The 18,969-nt window shown below is 43.5% G+C and overlaps 2 protein-coding genes across 6 annotated transcripts; both read left to right on the plus strand.

Annotated features, from left to right (window-relative positions):
* Nucleotides 1-4,842, plus strand: LOC100869997 (uncharacterized). The gene is made up of 2 exons (XM_003696809.4): nucleotides 1-978; nucleotides 3,672-4,842. Exons 1-2 carry the CDS (start codon nucleotides 693-695, stop codon nucleotides 3,815-3,817), a joined length of 432 nt encoding a protein of 143 aa, XP_003696857.1. The 5' UTR covers nucleotides 1-692; the 3' UTR covers nucleotides 3,818-4,842.
* Nucleotides 4,843-14,408: 9,566 nt separating this feature from the next.
* Nucleotides 14,409-18,446, plus strand: LOC100869881 (uncharacterized). Of its 5 annotated transcripts, XM_086906726.1 has the most exons (5): nucleotides 14,457-14,633; nucleotides 15,139-15,226; nucleotides 17,308-17,491; nucleotides 17,587-17,854; nucleotides 17,891-17,951. In XM_086906726.1, the coding sequence occupies exons 2-4, from the start codon at nucleotides 15,153-15,155 to the stop codon at nucleotides 17,812-17,814; spliced, it is 486 nt and encodes a 161-aa protein (XP_086762852.1). In that variant the 5' UTR covers nucleotides 14,457-14,633; nucleotides 15,139-15,152; the 3' UTR covers nucleotides 17,815-17,854; nucleotides 17,891-17,951. The 5 variants fall into 5 exon arrangements, with proteins under 5 accessions (XP_012346445.1, XP_086762852.1, XP_086762855.1 ...); XM_012490991.3 differs by having other exon boundaries at nucleotides 14,409-14,633; nucleotides 17,587-18,446; XM_086906728.1 differs by lacking the exon at nucleotides 15,139-15,226 and adding an exon at nucleotides 15,548-15,815 and having other exon boundaries at nucleotides 14,491-14,633; nucleotides 17,587-18,446.
* The last annotated feature ends 523 nt before the right edge of the window (nucleotides 18,447-18,969 follow it).

Consider the following 18,969-nt stretch of genomic DNA (forward strand, 5'->3'; position numbering starts at 1 on the left):
GCTACTTAGAAAAAAATAAAAGGTAGGCTTTATGGCGCGAGCCTCTTTCCTTCCCTGGCCAAAATCGCTTAGCATAATCCGTTGGACGGTTCGAAAGTGGGAGAAAGACGAAGGGATGTGAAGAGTAAGCGCGATTGCCGAGTTGGAAGAGGCGAGGACACCTCGGTGGAGCGGGACAGAGCGATGGTGAATGCGCGCCATTTTCACTGCGCACCCAGCTCGGCGCACCAATCAGATTTGAATGCCGGAGAGTCGGTGGAAGGGCACCGGACCTCGTGGCTTCGGTAAACGGCGGACTCGAAACAGGCTTCCTCGCCTTGAAGATTGGACGGGCAGAACGAGTCTGGCCGTCGTACGGTGAAGACCAGAAGTTGCTTATCTAGTTCGGTGACTTGTGACTCGCCGCGGCGTAGGCAGCCGGGGCGAATTTTCGAGAAATCTTGACATAAAAGTGAGCGGAAATCGGGCGGGACAACGGAGGATCGGTTGGCCGGGGAGCGGTGAAGGTTGGGAAGGGAGGAAAACGGAGCGGCACGCTTTCCAATTCGGATGCGAGATTGGAAATTGGCGTGGGCGCTCTCGAACGTCGTTTGAGGAAAGGGAAAGAAGATCGAGCGGAGATAAGAACGAAAGTGGTTTCCCACCGAGTTGGTTGCTCGATTTCGTTGCTCGAAACAGAAGAAGTCTTCGAGATGCTGGCAGCTTCGTTCTGTCGCGAAGTTCACTTCACAGTGTTGTCCAGCACGACGATGGCCTCGCGCGTACCACGTTGCTTGTTCGGCAAACCGAATTCGAGGGAGACCGTGGAAATGCTCCACGAGGCGCTCGACGCGGAGAGAAGCAAATTCGCGAAGCGATGGGGCGTCGATCCGCGATCCGAAGACAAGGAGAACAACTATCAGAAGAAGTATCACGACAAGTACGAGCAATCGCCGAAAAAACGGAGCAATCCGTATTCCCGACAAACCAGTATTCACGGTGAGCAGATTTTTTTTTTCTCCCTTATAATTTTCTTTGTCCGAGAGTAGACGACAGACCCCGCGACTCGGCGTCCTTTTTCCGACTTGGAACTTGGACTCTGATTTATATCGTTTCTAATTTTCTAAGTTGCGATAAGAAATTTTCTCGTTTCCGCCCGAAATAAAAAATATCTCTCTCGCTCGACGAAAACAGAGAAACTAGTTCTCTCGTCGAATCGAATCGACGATTTTTCCGATTGATCGCGTTTATATCTCGAAACAGTTTAAAACAACATTTGCTCGCGTGTGATATATTTGGAGCAATGCGTCGATCGAATCGAATATTAAATTTGATAAGCGTAGTAGGATGGTAAGAGCGTGGTAGGATTTTGGCGGGAAAGCGAGAGCGCTCGAGAGAGAGGAAAGGGAAGGGAGAAGGCGCAAGCGCAGGCCGGTCGCGTGGCTCCGGCTTCGACCTGTTTTCTTAGTCTAGCCTCGCTCCGCGTCTCTTCCGCCTTCTCTCTCTCCCTCCCTCCATCCATCTCCTTCTGGCCCAAGCTTCTGGTTTTACGCGGCTATCCAGAAACTTTCGACCCTGTCTCGACTCGACCACTATCGCTTTCCAAAATTACAAACCCACGACGAGGGCTCCTTTTCTTTCTCTCTTGCGCGTCCTTATATATTATTATTACCTCGCCATCTTTTCATCTATATACACACGCATATGTATATATATATATATATGTATATATTCATTGGTATATCGTCGAATTGGCGGAATTAATTGGAGCATGGTTCCAGGCTGCATTGCCAACAACCGACGCACACAAATTGGAATGACGAATCGTTAAAAATACGAAAGCGACGTGCAGGAGGATGAAAAAATGTAGAAAGTGGTTTCTCATAGGTCTGTCGAATGAATCACCGCCGATGAGTCATGCGTGTTTGAAGGAGGACGAAATACCTGAAGGGTTGTTGCCGTGACTCATCGGAAGGGCTCCAATTTTCGAGGAGTAAGACGGACTTGCGATCGCATTCCTTGAATTTTTTCGCCCTCGAACCAACCGGCTCGCAAATAGTTTTACCATTATTCACGCGTACCGACGACGGTCGCTCGACCATGCACAATGGATATTACGTTCTATTGGCCAAGTGCATACATGGCGACCAATTAGACCGATCAAACAACTACGATTTGAAAAATCATTTCTTCGTGATTTGGAACATTCGATTTTATATATTTTTCGTACGTATTTACAAACGCACCGTTTGCCTGATAACGAAACAGCCGGATTATATCCCGCATAATCAGAAGCGTATGGAGATACGGTTGGAAAAGTCAACAGAGCAGAAACAGAAAGCCCGAGCCCTTTTTTCCTTTCCACCAACCACACCTGTTAATCTCCGCCACTGTGACGAGTTCGGTGTCTTTTTTTTTTTTTTTTTTTTTTTCCCACGATTAAATCAGGCCCCGCGAACACGCCAACAACGGGACCTTCCCAAGGTCGGACACCACCTGTCGCACACCATTGCATTTGCATTTCCTTTCCTTTCCCTTCCGTTTTCCTCTCGTTACAACTTGCGAGGTTGGAAATTTTCCCTTCACCTCTCTCCCTGGCCAACCTATGATAATCGACGCTCGAAAGTTCGAAATCCCTCTGAAAATCGTCCAATACTTTCGAATAGGAAGAAAGGAGAAGGGAGGAGGAGGGAGACGCTTGGGTTGTGCGATGGAATCTGAAAAAAGAGGCTGACCTCCTTTTTCAGAGTCTTCGTGGTGGAAATTTCTGGTTCGATTGAAAACCTCGGTGAAGGAGGAACGGTGGTATTCCTCGAAGAATCCACGGACAAAAGTGATCTCCTCGATCTTTGTTCCCGAATCTTGGTACAGGTAGACGCGTAGGACGCGAGGGGAGAAAAAAAAAAAGAAAAAAAATCTCGTTTTAGGTTATTCCTCGAGAGGCGAGGAAACAGATGTTGACAATCGAAATTCTCGATGGAATTTAAGCGCGCGCGCGAGAGAGAGAGAGAAAGAGAGAGAGAGAGAGGGAGGGAGGGGAGGAAGCTTGGTTTCGCGCGCGCGCGCCATATGGCAAACCAGTGCGAAAAGGGAGGATAAGAGAAAGGATCGCGTCGCGTCCTCGGCATATGGCTCCGATTTGTTCCACCTCTCGCACTTGTCATTGCACGATAATCAAGTTTCTCACTGTGTTTCCCTCGATCGATTCTCCATCCCTTGCCTCTACGATTTCGATTTCGTGGAAAAAAGAAAAGGTAGGAAAGAAATGCGATTAATCGCGAAATTAATCGTAAATACGAGTGAATTGGAGAAAAGACAGGGGAAGGAAAGATCGAGGCTAGGTGATCGAGATAGGGGATGTTTTGCTCGTTTATGGCTCTCATCGTGGAAATTTTCGCGCTTCTGAAACGTTCTTACAGCCTGCGTCGCAGTAAACCTGTGCCCGCCCCCCCCCTCCGGCTTCTGTTTCCAAAAAAGGGCCTAAAAAAGAAATTTTTACATCTCGCTTTACTCTCGTTCCAAAAGTGTCGAGATACTTTTTTCCCTTTCTCGTTTCCACGGAAATGGCAGGACGGGTGTTAATTCCTTTTGTTTTATGCATCCAGCGACGCGCGTATCGTATTTGAAATTTTAATTAACCGCAAAATGTGCATACTAATCTCTCAACTTGGCCCGTTTCGTTTCTTTTACAGATTATTGGCGAGCCCGTAAGGTATGCGAGGTGAATAAGAAACCTCCTCTTGCCTCATCGGTGGACGCGGCGAAGCAACAGAACGAGCCGTCCAAAACTTCGTCCAAGATGATCAAGTCATCGAAAAAGGCGGCGCAAACGAATTGAGGGGGCGCGCTTGTTGTTTAACGAGCGTTTTCGCAACAGTTCCATGGCAAGAGTATCCGCTACCTATCTATTGGATCTTTATCTCGTATTTATTCCCGCTCTTCCGCGATATCGTCGTCGTCGTTGTAAATTGAATAGTCGTCGGCGTTGTCCTCCTTAGCGTTAATTATATATTATTCTTGTAAATAATGCGTATATATGTGATATATATATATATATTGGTTTGGAGGTTTGGATGAGCTCACTGTCTGCGCTATCGACTGTATCGACTGTGAACGACGAAAGATTCGAAACGGCGTGTGTTTTGACTTAGGCGAGACAAGAAGATTCTTTCGTCGTGGTCAAAAAAAAAAAAAAGAAAAAAACACGCAAAGTATTAATGGAGATTGTCTGGAGTTAATGGCATCTCTTGGTGACCGACCAAGCATTTTTTTAATAATAAAATTTTAGTCGAGGAGTGAGCCGTCGAAATTCGCCTGATTCGGTTGTTTCCTCGATGAAATGACAATGCAGCGCCTCCAAAGAAAATAATCGAGTATTGTAGAAATGAAAAAAGAAAAAAGAAAAAAAAAAGAAAAAAAAAAGAACGAAAATCTCCGAGAAGCTCGTTTAAATCTCGCCTTTGTCTCGAGACCGAGGAGACGGTCCTACGTGTATATCTATTATATGTATATCAATTAGGATTATAAAACATTCTAGTCATCTAGCCGTTTAAGAGGTATCGAGTAAAAAAATGATCGTGCTTTCATCATATGCGCTGTGTACATTCCTTTCCAACCCCTTCCCCCTTTTATAATACCATAGTAGAAACTTTTACCCAGATATCTGGTAGGCGCGAGAAATCGAACGAAATCGTGGAAAATTATGATTTCGGTTCAGGAATAAATGTTATTCTCTATACTTTTGTAATTATTATACATTAATATTTGAATTTGACCACAGTCCAAGTGGAATAATAGGATCGAACAAACAATGACAATCGTGAATGTTACTGAACGAAAAATAAAATTGTTAATTCAAACGAATGTACCTTTGTAATTTTTACACGAGTAATCTCATCGACCAATGTGTCCGGCAACACATGAATGAAAATAAAAATTGAAGAGAAGGAAAGAGTAACGACGCCCATGCACGATTTTTTCACAATGCACTCTATACTATGTAGATTCATATTCGAGCATTTATCTTACGAATAAACGGGGGTGGCACGACACGCTACATACACACAAAGATATATATATATATATATATATGTATACGGTTAATTATAATGCGTGATGCACCGCAGGGTCTTTTCATGGGGGAACGTTTACGAAGGGAAGCAGCTGGTTCATGCTTTTAATGGCTGTCATCCTAGCTGGTCATTTCGATAATGGTAACTAATACTGGTCTCTCTGCGATCCCGTTAAATCGAACATCGAACATTGAAACCAATCTTGAACGATAACGAAGGTTGCTCGAAAGTATCACCGTCCATGACGTACAATATCGTAATATATTATATTAATCGAGAAAAAAAAAAAATAGCGTTTTATACGAAGAGAGACGAAACCGTTCAAATCCTGCGTTGTCGCGTTCGAATATAATTGGACACCTAAAACAGGACGTGACTTCATCGCGTTATTGTATCCAAGATCGTTAAGGACCGGGTGGTTGCGATGTATCCAATTACTCGGGAAAAGAGAGAAGAAGTTCTCTGCGAGTAAAGCAGAGAGGAGGGGCTGGGGGGAGGGGAGGAGGAGGAGAAAAAGAAAAAAAAGGAACGGCGACGCGGAGTTCTTACGGGAGAGTGGAGGTGAATTATAGGAGAAAAGAGGCAGGGCATCGATAGATCGTATTTTCGCTTTGGAATCCCCTCTGACACGGTTCATGAAAATCCCGCGCTTTTAACCGAGCGTTTATCGGCGGGTGTACACGTGGAACCCCCAGCGCAGCCTTAATTGATTGAATTAGCCGAGGAACGAGGTTACGTTGAAATTACACCTGACCCCGGCGAACTTCTGATGGATCGATTTTGATGGATGGCCGATTCGTGCCCGATCGATCAAACCTCCTTTCCCTCCACGGGGTTAATCGATCACTTTTTACACGCCATCGGGTTCATTAACGGTCATTTGATGTAGGCCCGCTCTTCGTTCTTTTTCCCCCCGCAAACTTTTACCCGGCCAACGCATGACCGAGCGTTTTCGTGTTCGCCCGCTCGAGCTAAAAATATTTTTCAACGTTGTTTTCAACGCCCGCCCAAGAAACTCACACACACGATTCCTTTGCGCCGAAATCTTTTATAATTTTAAATAACCCTTAATCGATGCTTTCCTCTTCCTTCATTACGAACCCGTCCCCCTGATAAAACGTGACAAATCATCGATCAAAAGATTCGGTTTTGAAAAAGAGACGAGTTTTACCAGTGTGTCCACTCGCCTGGCGTAACGGACAAATACCGTTGAATATACAGGCCGGAAGGAAAAAATACAACGCGTTACGTTAATTCTCGTCGATCGAAGAATAGGAAATGAGGAAAGGGTGAGGATGGATCGCCCGAGATCGAAACGATGACCACAAATGGCCTAACGAACTTGCCCACTTCCATTTCGCTTTCTAACGGGCCTCGTATTTCCCCCCCCCCCCTCTCTCTCTCTCTCTCTCCACGGACCCCAACTTGGGCCCGGCATTAACTAATATCCTGTAAACACGCATATTCTCGAGGGGAGTAACCGAGTGCTCTAATTAAAGGACATTCATATCGAGTGGGCCAACCTTCGAACCCTTTCTCTTCGCGGAAACTGGTCCGTTTGATGACCGTTTGCCAACCATTTGTCATTTTCTTCCTTTCCAACCCCCTTTTTTTTTTTTCTTACAATGTTTCATTAATCATTTTAAAACGTCTAGGATCGGTAAATCGGTATAATCATGCAAATTCCTCGTGTAATAATTTATATGCTAAAGAAAAGAGGGAAGATGAGGGAATATCTTTTTTTTTTTTTTTTTATTCCTCAAGTTTTCGATGCAAACGAGATTGCTTTCCATCTTCGCTCCTCTCCCTCCCCTTATTTTGAATCAAAAGCTGGAGGATATTCAACGTGTACACGTTGGGGAACATACGCCCCAGTGAAGACAAAACAAAAATCAAAGCGAGCAAGAAAGTGCACGCGTCGATGGTTGGAGAGGAAGTGGGAATTATAGGAAAAAAGGGGAAAAAGAACTAGCCTGTTTCTTATGTACGTGGATCGATACTGGATCGTCTGTGTACGGTGACGGATCCATATGGCGTGCGTATACCGCGAGTAAACTGCACACTCGACGCGCGTCATGTTAACCATCGACATGTAACACCGTCCACGCTTTTCGTGCGACGAAAGCGCATAAATGGACGCCACATAAATCCGGCCGAGGGTCGAGAGAGATCGGCACTCGAGAATCGCGGACGCAAGAAATGAAATTCGTTCGAATCGAGACGAGGCGAGATCGATGGAAATAATGTTCGAAATATAAACGAAAAATCGGCCAATAACGAGGGAAGAAAGAAGAAGGTGCGCCAGAGGGGAGGCAGAAAAATCCTTGGAACAGCCACTTTCTGGTCCCTGGTGATGAAATTTCAACCGGGCCACTTTCCCCCTTTCCACCTCCCCGCCCACGAAGCTTCGAATCGTGGAAGGATCGATTCGCTGGGGTAAGTTATACAGTTACGAGATGCAAGTACGTTTGCAAGGGTGTGGCAAAGGATCGGCGACAGATGTCCCACGAGCACCTCGCCGCCACCACCAAGTCTCAACATCTTGGCCCGACTCGATGGACCAAGACGCACCGCAAAAACCGATCGATCGTGGTGAGAAGGGTTACGTGCAACGATCCTTGAGAGAGAGAGAGAGAGAGAGAGAGAGAGAGATTCTTCTTGGGAGAATCGGTGTTGCGAATTGCACCGACCATCGCAGAATCGACGACGATATAATCCCTTATTTTCTTCCCATGGCGAGTCTTCAATGCCACGTCGATAAGAGGTCGACGGTTTTACGAGCAGTGGAAACAGAATTACCGAGGGAGGGTGGAGAGAGAGAGAGAGAGAATGCGGGGCTGGAACGAAATGGAAAGAAATAGACGACATCGGTGTGTGGTTAACGGCTTGCTAGGTTTTTCGAGCAAGGGAGTATCGTTGGCAGGATGCCTCGCCTAGATCCTGTCTGGAGGCCGGAGAGAGGTCCTTCGAAGCGTGAAATCACTTCCAGTCTGAATATAAAGAGCGAAAAAGCGAGTGTCCGTTTGTGTTTCGCTCGTTCCGTACCACCGCCTTCGGAACTGCCTTGGAAATCGTTAAGCGCCTGCTACGCTTCTTCCCTCCTTGCGCGGAAGCCGTCGTGCTCCAGCCTCGTCGTTCCGCGTTTCGATAATAATTTGGTACGATCTTCGCTGTTAATATCGGTGAAAACGGCATATTAAAAAATTCCGGAACAAATTTGGTAGATTTTTTTTTTTTTTTTTGAAAATTTTTCCCTCGAGTCACGACGAGTTACGAGATTCCGTTTATAACCTCGTTCGAACGGAGTACGCGCGAAAGTGGCTAACAGCGCTGTATTTCATTAAAAATCGTACGAAAGCAAGTCTCGAGGAATATACTTAAAATTCCAACGTTCTAGCAATTCTGGCCGAGAATTCCATTATCAAAGAGAGAGAGAGCTCTTCTTGGTTCTCGATCGGTCGAAAGTGCATCATCCACTCACAGATAAGTGGTGGCGGGACGTCGCGCGATGACTGCGCGATCCCGGCGTTTTAAATTTATCGCGAAACGGGCAGACGTTCTTCCGCCTCTAATGTCCTCCCTTTTAACGCGAGATACGCATCCTCCCTTCCATCGACCGGTATATACAATTCAGACAGGACAATTTCAATTAAAAGGTTCACGAAATCGTTGGCCCCTTCCCTTTATCGAAAGGGGGCCGAGCCAAAAATATTTCTCCGAACACCGGTCGTCGCGTCTGCAACTGGATTATTTTTAACCTTGCTCTGTCGCCTAGAACGAACGAACGAACGATTTTTTCGTGAGGCAATGGTACTGGGAGACCGGGTGCTCTCCTCCGCATTTCGAGGTACTGCCTTTTTTCCGGAAATAGACTTCCTTTCTCCAAGTTAAACACGCACACCACACGTACACGAGTTTTCTGCGTATATGGGCCACGTTCAATCCAATGGTCTACACATGGTTGTGGTGCATATATTTCAGAGCCATGCCGCCTCTTTCACTTATAAATAGACATACGTAGATGGATTAAGCGTATGGAATGCAGTTCGATGTACGAGGGGTTTTAAAACGTGGAAGCGCTGCAAGCGTTTCTGCACCTCGTAAAGAAAGCGAAAGCTTCAGTTACCGCGTGAAACGTTGCGCAGAACGTTTGCCGTCGCTGTTGTCGCGAAATTCATTTTCCAGAGCTCGAAACGTTTGCTCGACATGCTGGCTGCGAGACACAGGTGAGATCACACAACTTGAATGCTTGTAACTGTTTGCTTGTAACGAATAAAAAATACTATCCTCTCCGATTTTATTAGCTTCGCCCTATTAACCGATTAATTGGAAAAATAAGGAACGAATTTAGAATACGTTCAGCGTATCTGCGTATTCTCCGTATTAATAAAAGTGAAACTTTCACACTGCGTGCCAGCTTTCCCTCGCGATAAGGCACATCCCTTCAGACACCATAGATCCTGTCGTGTTGCGGTCGTTCCTGCATCCGGTAACTCACGGGAGAGGAGAGAGTACTGGTGACTAACGTTTCATACGGGATTTAACAGTGTAACGTTACATCGTTGGTTTGGTCTTTCCTGTGCTCCTCGAGTTCACAAGCCGAGTCTTGGATTTCTCCGCGTACGAAAGAAGAGGTTATCGTGCGAGGGTTTTAAATTCCGGACAGGTTGAATGCACCCACAGCAACTGGAACACACCTTTCTTTTTGCTCTAACGATGAAAAACAGTATCCAATGGATACTGTTGTCATTGTTGGGTGGAACAATGGTAGAACGAGATATATCTCGGTGTCGAATTGCTCGATCGATAATTTCAACGGAAAATTTCGAACTCGATGAAAATAACGCGAGGGTAAAAAGAATAGAAAGTTTTATAAATATCGGTTCGTAAATAATAGATATAATAAGTATTAGAAAGTCTGGTAGGTCAGGAGGCGCTCTGTACGTTGGCGTTTTCACTTTCTTATCGTTTGGCGCCACCGTCGCATTTGCGCAGCACAAGAGACAGGAAGAAATTCGAACGCGAAACTCTTTTCATCGATTACGTACGAACGTGTTATTATATCCTGGTAGACCGAAATACAATGGAATTATTGTCTTTTTATCGGCGAAACGAAATAAACGTTTTGAAAATCTATAGGCATAATGACGAAAAAGTGGCGAGATTCGTGGCGGAGGAAAGTCGTAAAATTCATCGAATCCACGTGACGTATCGCTTTGTTCCAATACTTGTACATTTCTGCAATGGAAAGTCTGAGAAGAGTGTCGTTTGTTAGACGATACGTGGGCCGAGTAACGTCACTGACCTGCCGCAAATGGGTGAACGGTGCGCGAACACGAAATAAATGTTAGATAGAAATCCACAGCTGCGTCCGCGACCTACGTGAATCTATTTTAGTCTGAACGGAATCGAACGGAAAAGCCGAACGGCCATTTAGATTCGGTGGGTGGACTTAACCTATTTTTAGTAGGCGCGTACTCATTGTCTCGAATTTACTATCGAAAATATGATCGGAACGGACAGCGCTCGTCCCAAATGTTCGAGCCAATGCAACGCAAAAAAAGGAACAGGAAGTGTGCCAATTTTCATTAGTAATAATCGTTATATGTTACGCGACAGCCATGATGCGATTGCGAGTAATCATGATCGTTTGCTCAGAGTGGAATTTCGACTAAACTGTCAAAACCTCTTGAATCTTTCCACCATGCATTCTATTTTCTTTTAAAAGAGCTAGGCTATCATTGTATGCAAATGAAATACTAAATATAGGTACGTGTCAAAAATTGATATTTAAATGCTGGTTGATATGCAATTTTTCATAAATTATTCCGAATATACAATGTGACCGGATACTCTCAAGACCAACGGTATACGATGATTTCTCATTGTTATCGTATCGTGGAATGTCAGGTTAACGAACTTTTAATAATTCTTGTTTACGGAATATGCCGACTGATTTTCTCATCCGTTTCTGAACACCGTTATGAAAATTCTTCCGTCAACGAGCGTAAGAAAATATAATTACACGAGTTGCGGACAATCCGATAATCCTACGTCATTCATTTGCAAAGCATAATGCATAAATTAATCGCTCGATACATCGACGCGTCATTCAATTCCATTTACCATAATGCACATATTTAAATTACGTTGGAATAACGCTCGATCTCGGACGATAAAAAAAAGGTGCGAATATAATAAATCGCTCTCTATAAACGATTTCAATCATCGTTCTAATTAACTTCGATTACTCGTTTACCTTGATTCGCCCTTTCACACGAGCGTTCTTTTTTTTTTTTTTTTTTTTTTATTTATTTCATTCTCGCCAAATCACGTCATCGCACGTCCCTCGTTTCTATAAATGTCCCGGAGAGACAGATCGCTCGCACGTGACTCGCCGTCCTCGTTTCCATCGAAACTTTCCAACCCTGGAAACAAACGCGTTGGATGAAAACGTCCGACAGGAAACATACTCGAGGGCGCGCCGTTTCGAATCGGACAGGCCCTTCGTAACGATTCACGCGACGTTCGAGTAGGATAGGGAACACGCGAGAATAATTTTAAGGGTGTCGCCTGCTCCAATGGATCTAAGGGGTTGGTTTCCCTCTCTCTCTCTCTCTCTCTCTCAGAGTCATTTAACTCGACCTGTTACAAAGGAGAGGAAAACGAGCAAACATGTTTTGATCAAAAGGGACGTTTTTTGCCTAAGATCAGGGTATTATTCGCGGGAAGTTGAGAAGATCGTGGTAATAGAAATGGGACGAAATCGGAAATACAGATCCGGCTTCCTTTCCACGCTCGAGCATCGCTTTCTTTTCTGCACGTTCTGATCGTCGGGCGAGAAGCGTGACCGAGGTGATTCCTTTCGGTGGGAATACATTTCAAGGTCCGTGGAGTGCACGCAGGAAACGACAGTTGGGGCAGAGAAAGATTTTTAGCATATGTCGAAATTCAAGCGCGACACGTGCATCGCGAAAAGATGATCGCCAAGGAAGGAAGGAAGGAAGGAAGGAACGAACGAACGAACGAATGAATGAATATGCATTCCATTCACTCGGGGGAATGGAATTGGTTGTTACGCGACCGTTCGAGAAAGGTTTCGCCGCGAGAAGCGTGTGCAATTTCCAACAGGGTCGATTAAAATGCCGCGTCGAGGAAGGTATGCAGAAAATGCGTTTCGCCGGAACGAGTGTTTGCACAGAAATTACAGGCTTTCGATGGTGAATTGCCCTTATCGTCCAATCTATCTCGTGTAAGACAAATTTACCTCGTACGATTATCGATAAGGAGGGGAGAGAAATGGTCAAACTTGCGATTTGATCAGGCGATTTGATTGATTGATTCTCAAGGACGATGGGAAATGGGCGCAACAACAATTCGGTTTAAAAGAAGGGAAAGTGTGAAAGACCCGGCTCGTTGTGATTTCTCATCGTTGAAAAGGCAGAGCGTAGTTCATCGTCCGGTTCGCTTCAACGACTTCTCATCACGAAGTGGAATCACGATCGAAGTACGAGTTGGAAAAATTATGCGATTTTCACTGCGTCGGTCGATCTCTATCCACTCTCTGGCGCACGCCAGTTTGCTCTCGAAATTTCGATTTTCACGCGAAAATTTTCAAGGAACTGCTTGGAATTTAATCCGAACGGAAGTTTCAGTTTTCAAGCTCGATGAAAAGAGAGAAAGAAATGCGTTTACAGTTGTGCTTCTCTTTTTGGTATGTAACGGTTCGATTCTCTCTAGCGTTAATATTAATCAGACACGGTCATCAACTGGCCGAGACGTGTTCATTCCGGTCACACGCGCGAACGTTTAAACGCACTGCAAACTTTAACCTGGATGCTTTCCAGCGCTCAATTTCCTCTATCGACCGGCCAGCGAATTTTTTTCTGCCATCTAACGATGCTTCGACGATTGTTTTGACTGTGATTGCGATTTATCTACGTCGCCGCGCGAGCAACTTTCTCGATCGAGAAAGAATTTCAATTATTCGTAGAGATTTATTCTCTGAGAAACCACCCATTCGTCAAGATAGTTCGAGCGGAATAATTACTGGTCAGCAACGGTTCTTTCCTTCGCTATTTCGTTCGGAATGGGGGTTAAACGAACACGTTGAAAAAAAAAAAAAAAAATAAATCGAGCCGCTCACAGATGTTACGCGCAGTTGCATGCGATATATTAAAGGAATCTCGTGATTTCGAGCATGGCGACTCGAGTCATTAATCTCATGACTTATTCAACGCGTTGATCACCCGATATGTTAAATACCGATTTAAAAATGAATTAAAATTAAAATTAAAATCCACGAGACGTGGAAAAGATAAAAAAGAGGAGGCGTGTATCACTGGCGGATACTTTTTTCCTTTTTTTCTTTTTCTTTTCATCGATCGAAGGATGGTTGAAATTCGAGAGATCGGAGGGGAGGGAAAATTTTGAAACATCAGCTGTCGTTTGGCGAAATATCGATGGCACGGCGTTTAACGCCGCTGCTCGAAGCCTTTCGAAAGGCGTGCTCGTCCCCTATGATCGACAGCTGCGTGGGTTGCTAGGGAAGGAAACGAGAGGGAATAGGAAAGGAAACAGAAAAAAAAAAAAAAAGAAAGGAAGCAAAAAAGAAGATACAATTATGCACGATCTAGTTGCGGCGATTTCCTCGGAAGTTGAAGAAACACGAATACGTGGAAGCAGCGAAGAAGCCAAGCGTAAAAGATAAAGGAGAAGATGATCGAGATGCTTGCTCTCAGTTGTCGTTTTCTTTTTTTTTTTTTTTTTACTTCGAAGAATCCTCCAGAGAATATCTACCTATATGTGAGAATTTCCTATCGTTCTACTTCTCGCCATTCTCGGCTGTACGCAACAGCTATACTCTCACGGAAACGTTACGGTTTTTCACCATGGCAACGCGAAACGAGACGGCATACCTTTCCTCTTGGCGATCTTATTCAATCACCTCGCAAATATGTATCGATCGATCGGTTTATCTGTCCACGATAAACAATTCGATAACTCGCGGTGACAACGATATAACCTCGATCGAAAATTAATATCGAACGATCGTCTCATCGTTGCGATATCTTCTTCCAGTTCGAGGATTAGATAATAGAAGAGAGAGAACAAAGACTACGTGTTGTCGATGATCGATAATTCGCGTCGAAGAAGAAGACACGAACAATCTTTCTTCTTCGTATAATCGACGGCCGATTCGAGGAAGAACGGTTATTTTTCTACGTACGGTTGTCGCCAAGCCGTGTATCGTAACGATCGTCGGCCGGAACGATGATAAATTTGCGTCCTAGGATGAACGACTACTTTACAATGAACCATTCTGTTAATGGGTATTCGCGCATGCGTCTGTTCCAGTGTTGCTCGCAAGTAATGGCCTGCAAGCGGAATCTAGGCTAGCGAGCTGCACCAGGGATGCAAGTAACTATTCCGACTTTCCGCCAGTCGCACTTTAAGCGTTGCATCAGCTGCAGCGTTTCACCGTTTCTCCCGTGAAATCGCAATCGATCGCGGACAATTCACGGGGTGCGTTGTGTGCTCGGTTAAATTTTCGAAAACACGTTGAGAGAGCGCGTAACCAAGGTAGCGTGTTTTTCTCTTCTAAGGAATCGTCACGAATTCACCTCGAGGTGAAGCGAGGGAACGGAATGTGTAACTGGGGAAAAGTGGGACAAATAGCAGTAGTACGTCGAGTAGCGGTGCGCGCCGGTCAAATGGACACGATCCCTTCGAAGGGATGCCGCGAGAGAGAGAGAGAGAGGGATCACGCGACAAAGAAAATTTTATTTCGTATATTTTCGTTTCGCGTATTATTTTTATTTCGATTAAAAATACGAATCCGAACGCGAGGCGCATTCGACGTACTGCTCTTTCTTTACCCACACTTTCTCCTTTAATTTTATATATATATATATATATATATTTTCTTTCCTTATCTGGCGTTGAGAATCGGTAAACGATCGGTGTTGGGAGAGGAGTGGGGATCGATTGTTCGAAAATTTAATTCCGTTCGTTCGAATTTATAATCAATATCGAGCTTTTCGATCGGTGTTGATCGGTGGTTTCAATGTCAGTGATATTTTCCAAGGTTCGGGACGACGAATGCCGGTGAATTCGGATACGCGACCGATTCGTAGCTCCGGGGACCGACAAGTAACGAGCGAACGACGACCTAGGTTAGTTCAAGGCCACTACGTATAATTAACGTTTTTCTAAATCGTTCAAGACTCGTATATTTTTCTAACCTGATCGCGTATGTTGAGTGTGTTGACGTATTTTCAATGGAAACGGTGGGAAAAAAGAAAATCGGCGGTCACGATCGAACGATCACGATGTAACGACGAAAGAGAGAGAGAGAGAGAAAGAGAGAGACGGAATGGCGAGTAGAATGCGCGCTGAAAGTGTCAAATATCGATATCCGTGCGAATGCGCACTCGCCGAGTATCTCTCTCTCGTTGCAATGTGCGCGCGCACTAAAATACCCCCTCGTACCTTAGTGCCAGTCCACACCCCCGACGAAAACGATGGAATTATCGATCGCGTTGCTATTCGAGCCAAGAACTTTTCGCTAGGCTGACACGGCCACAAACCGTGCCGGGGACGCGCACGTCTTTTTTTTTTTTTTTACGAAGGAAACGAAGAAAACACGCGTTCGTAATGAGTCTGGGACCATCGAACCGTTGTGCTCTGCTACGTGTCGCTGAACTGTGACTGTGCTGATCCCTGCCACGTAATTTACACGCGAATTAATCACGACGCACGACAGTGAGTAAATAAAAACCACGCCACGAGGATATTATATCGTTAGTTTTATCGGTGCACGAGACTTTTTTCGATCCTGCATGGATTGGATATTATGCGCCAGATCGTTTTTAAACATGGGACGTATAGCTACGATTCCTATCTTCTGACCTTGCGAGCAAAATTTTATCATCGCTACAATTATCGATGTTTGAACCGCCTTGGAATGAAATTTTCTCGTTTACCGAGATAAATAAAACATTTTTACGATAACGGAAAAAACGAAAACGAGCGCAATTAGCGGATACAAAGATGACAGGTGCACGTTTCTCTGCAACAATTCTTTATTTTATGCTATTTCTGTTTTATGTTGTATTCGCTCTCGCGATATAGATTCACGCCACGCTGTTCACACCCTTATTCGGGTCGAATTTATCGTGAAATTGAACGAGATGAACAGATTCAGAATTTTATAAATTGAAACTTTTTATCGCAAATAATTATCACGAATAATTAAGTTAATAAAAGAGTTGAGTAAAAGCAAGAATTAAGTGTAATTTGTCACGCGTGTAATTTGTTTTCCTCTTTGTGAGTATAATTTTACAAAAAAAGAGAAAAAAAAAAAAAAAGAAACTTATAATTTTTCGTATCTTTTGCCCGTATTTCGCCTAGGAGCATTCGATTAAATCAAATCGAGCTTACTAACGCGTTGTTACTCGAGTAGCAAAAGCTTAGCCAGTGAAAGCGTCGACAAAACCAGTTTAGAACGAAATGTCAATATTGTCGGTGAATGAAATCGAGAATCAGCCTCGATAGCCAACGACATTTTCACGATTCTTCGAAAAAGAAAGCGCGAAAAGATAGACAGATTTTTATCGAGTATTCGTCGCGGAAATTATTTATACGATTTATACGATCGAAGATCAGACGTGAAAGTTTATCTCGTCTATGTGTCGAATAACAACTACTATTACCCGGTATGCAGTGGTAGGTTCGTGCAGGAAGTGATATGCATTCCAATACATTTGTTCAACGGCACATTGACCGAGAGTGCTATAGATTTCTCTTCTGTTCTCTTCTTTCTTTCTCGTTGGCCAACACACGTTTGCAGGCTTGCATACTCTTGCAACGCGGCAACTCACTCGAAGCATATCACATTGTTTACAAACCACAAAGAGCTATTATCTATGCTAAATCGTGCGTAGCATTGGTAACTAAACCTGTCATACACACTTGCGAATCCTTTTCCTTGTTTTTTCCTACAGCATGTCACCTTCGAGCCTATGTTTATCTGTATATTTTACTCTCCTATCGTATTTGTCATAGCTCTGTTTTATTACATTATTACGGGTAGCTCTCCGCTCGAAGCGATAATCTTCGTGAAAGTTCTAACGTTTCTTTCTCTTTTCCTTTTTCACTTTTCTTTTCTTCTCCTTCTTTTTCTTTCTTTTTCTTTTTCTTTCTTTTTTTTTTTTTTCTTTTTTTTTATACGAATTTAATCCGAATCTGTGCGAAGGGCTCGACTCATGATGCAATATCCAAACATCGATATACAAGAGGGGAGAAGGATCCGTAGCGTGCGAAGAAGACTTTTTCAAGACGACGATGACGATAATGAAACGGAATCGGGGCGAAATTCCCGTATCGAGGACAATGTTGCCAATTGTTTTTTCGAAGAGGCTCGAAAATACCGAGAGAACGTACGTAAAGTAATAGTTTATTTTGATCTAGTAAGAATTATTATTACTATGGAACAACGTTATTGAAACTGTTGCGTTTCGTTTGAACGTTAAAGGCTAAGGAGAGGTGGAACTTCGACTTTGAGAAGGAAGAGCCTCTACCCGGTCGTTACGTATGGGTGAAGCTTGATCAACACGGAAATGAAATTCGCAATCCATTGGGGGCGAACAGCCGAGTAGAAAATATACAAACGATGCAGGAAGAAGACACGCAAGATGATGACGTCACGATGCAAGATCATGCGGAGGATAAGGATGACGATAAAATGACTGATAGTACGTGAGCATAGAGAGAGAGAGAGAGAGAGAGAGAGAGAGAGAGAGAGAGAGAGAGAGAGAGAGAGAGAGAGAGAGAGAGAAAACAATAACAAAATAAAACGTAGAAACAAAATGAAATAAAATAAAATTTGCTCATCGTGAATTTTGGTAAAAAAAGGAAAAGGAAAATTCCTTTTTTCAAGCTACAATTTATAAGTAAAAACTCAAAAAAAAATCGATCGAATTGGAGTCAGAAGAAGAACAAATTGAAAATTGTGAAGATGTCGATTACAGAAAAAGGTATTAATTTGACTTCTAGTCAGAAATAGACGCTCTTTTAGTCCGAAGAGTATCTAGAGTAAACCAAAGTTTTTTTTTTCTTTTTTTTTTTTTATTATTATTTAAATTGCAAAAAATTTTGACTCGTAATGACAACTCGAAAATCGGATGTCGATTGTCGTGATATTTGTTATTGTATTATTTATCTTAATTTTATACCGTTTTACATAATTATTTAATATTTATTATTATACCTGCGTGCAATACACGTGATTAGCGAACGAATGATATTATAATGTGAATATAAATTATACGTATATTAAAGTGACTTTATACTTTTTTATAGATAGACAAAATAATATATTTCTTTACCTTATAATTCTGCGCCCGACTTTTCAAATATTTCCCTCTCCTTCCTACTTCTTCACTATAATAAAACGGAATAACTGCAACACGAGATTCATATAGACGGATTAGATGCTCTGGAACATATGGTGCACGACTTATGCGCGTGACCTGAATTCGAGGCACGAGAATAAGATGACACATCTGTTGTATACGTCTACCGAAGAAACGTAAACATTTCAATTATAATTAGTTAGCGTTAAGATGAAAATTGTAAAAAGTGCAACGATTATTATCGTTAACTTCTTAATTCCACCTTCTTCACTTCTTAAAAAAATTTCTTAAAAATTAATCTCGAGTTCTTCTCGTGAGAAGGAAGCGTGTTGTGCACCTGGCATCATTTCTTAAGAATCGTTTTTTTTCACGTTGCCCGCGCTAAAGCTGAAGCTGGCCACGATGATGGCGGTGTACCCATTGCCAGAAATTGCACTTCCGTTCCGCGAATTCCCACGGAAGTGGGTACAATCGCGACTACGACAAAAGATATTTTCGTATAA

This window comes from Apis florea, unplaced genomic scaffold (genome assembly GCF_048593485.1).
Source record: "Apis florea isolate Af1SG1 unplaced genomic scaffold, ASM4859348v1 contig_2495_pilon, whole genome shotgun sequence".
Classification (NCBI taxonomy): domain Eukaryota; kingdom Metazoa; phylum Arthropoda; class Insecta; order Hymenoptera; family Apidae; genus Apis; species Apis florea.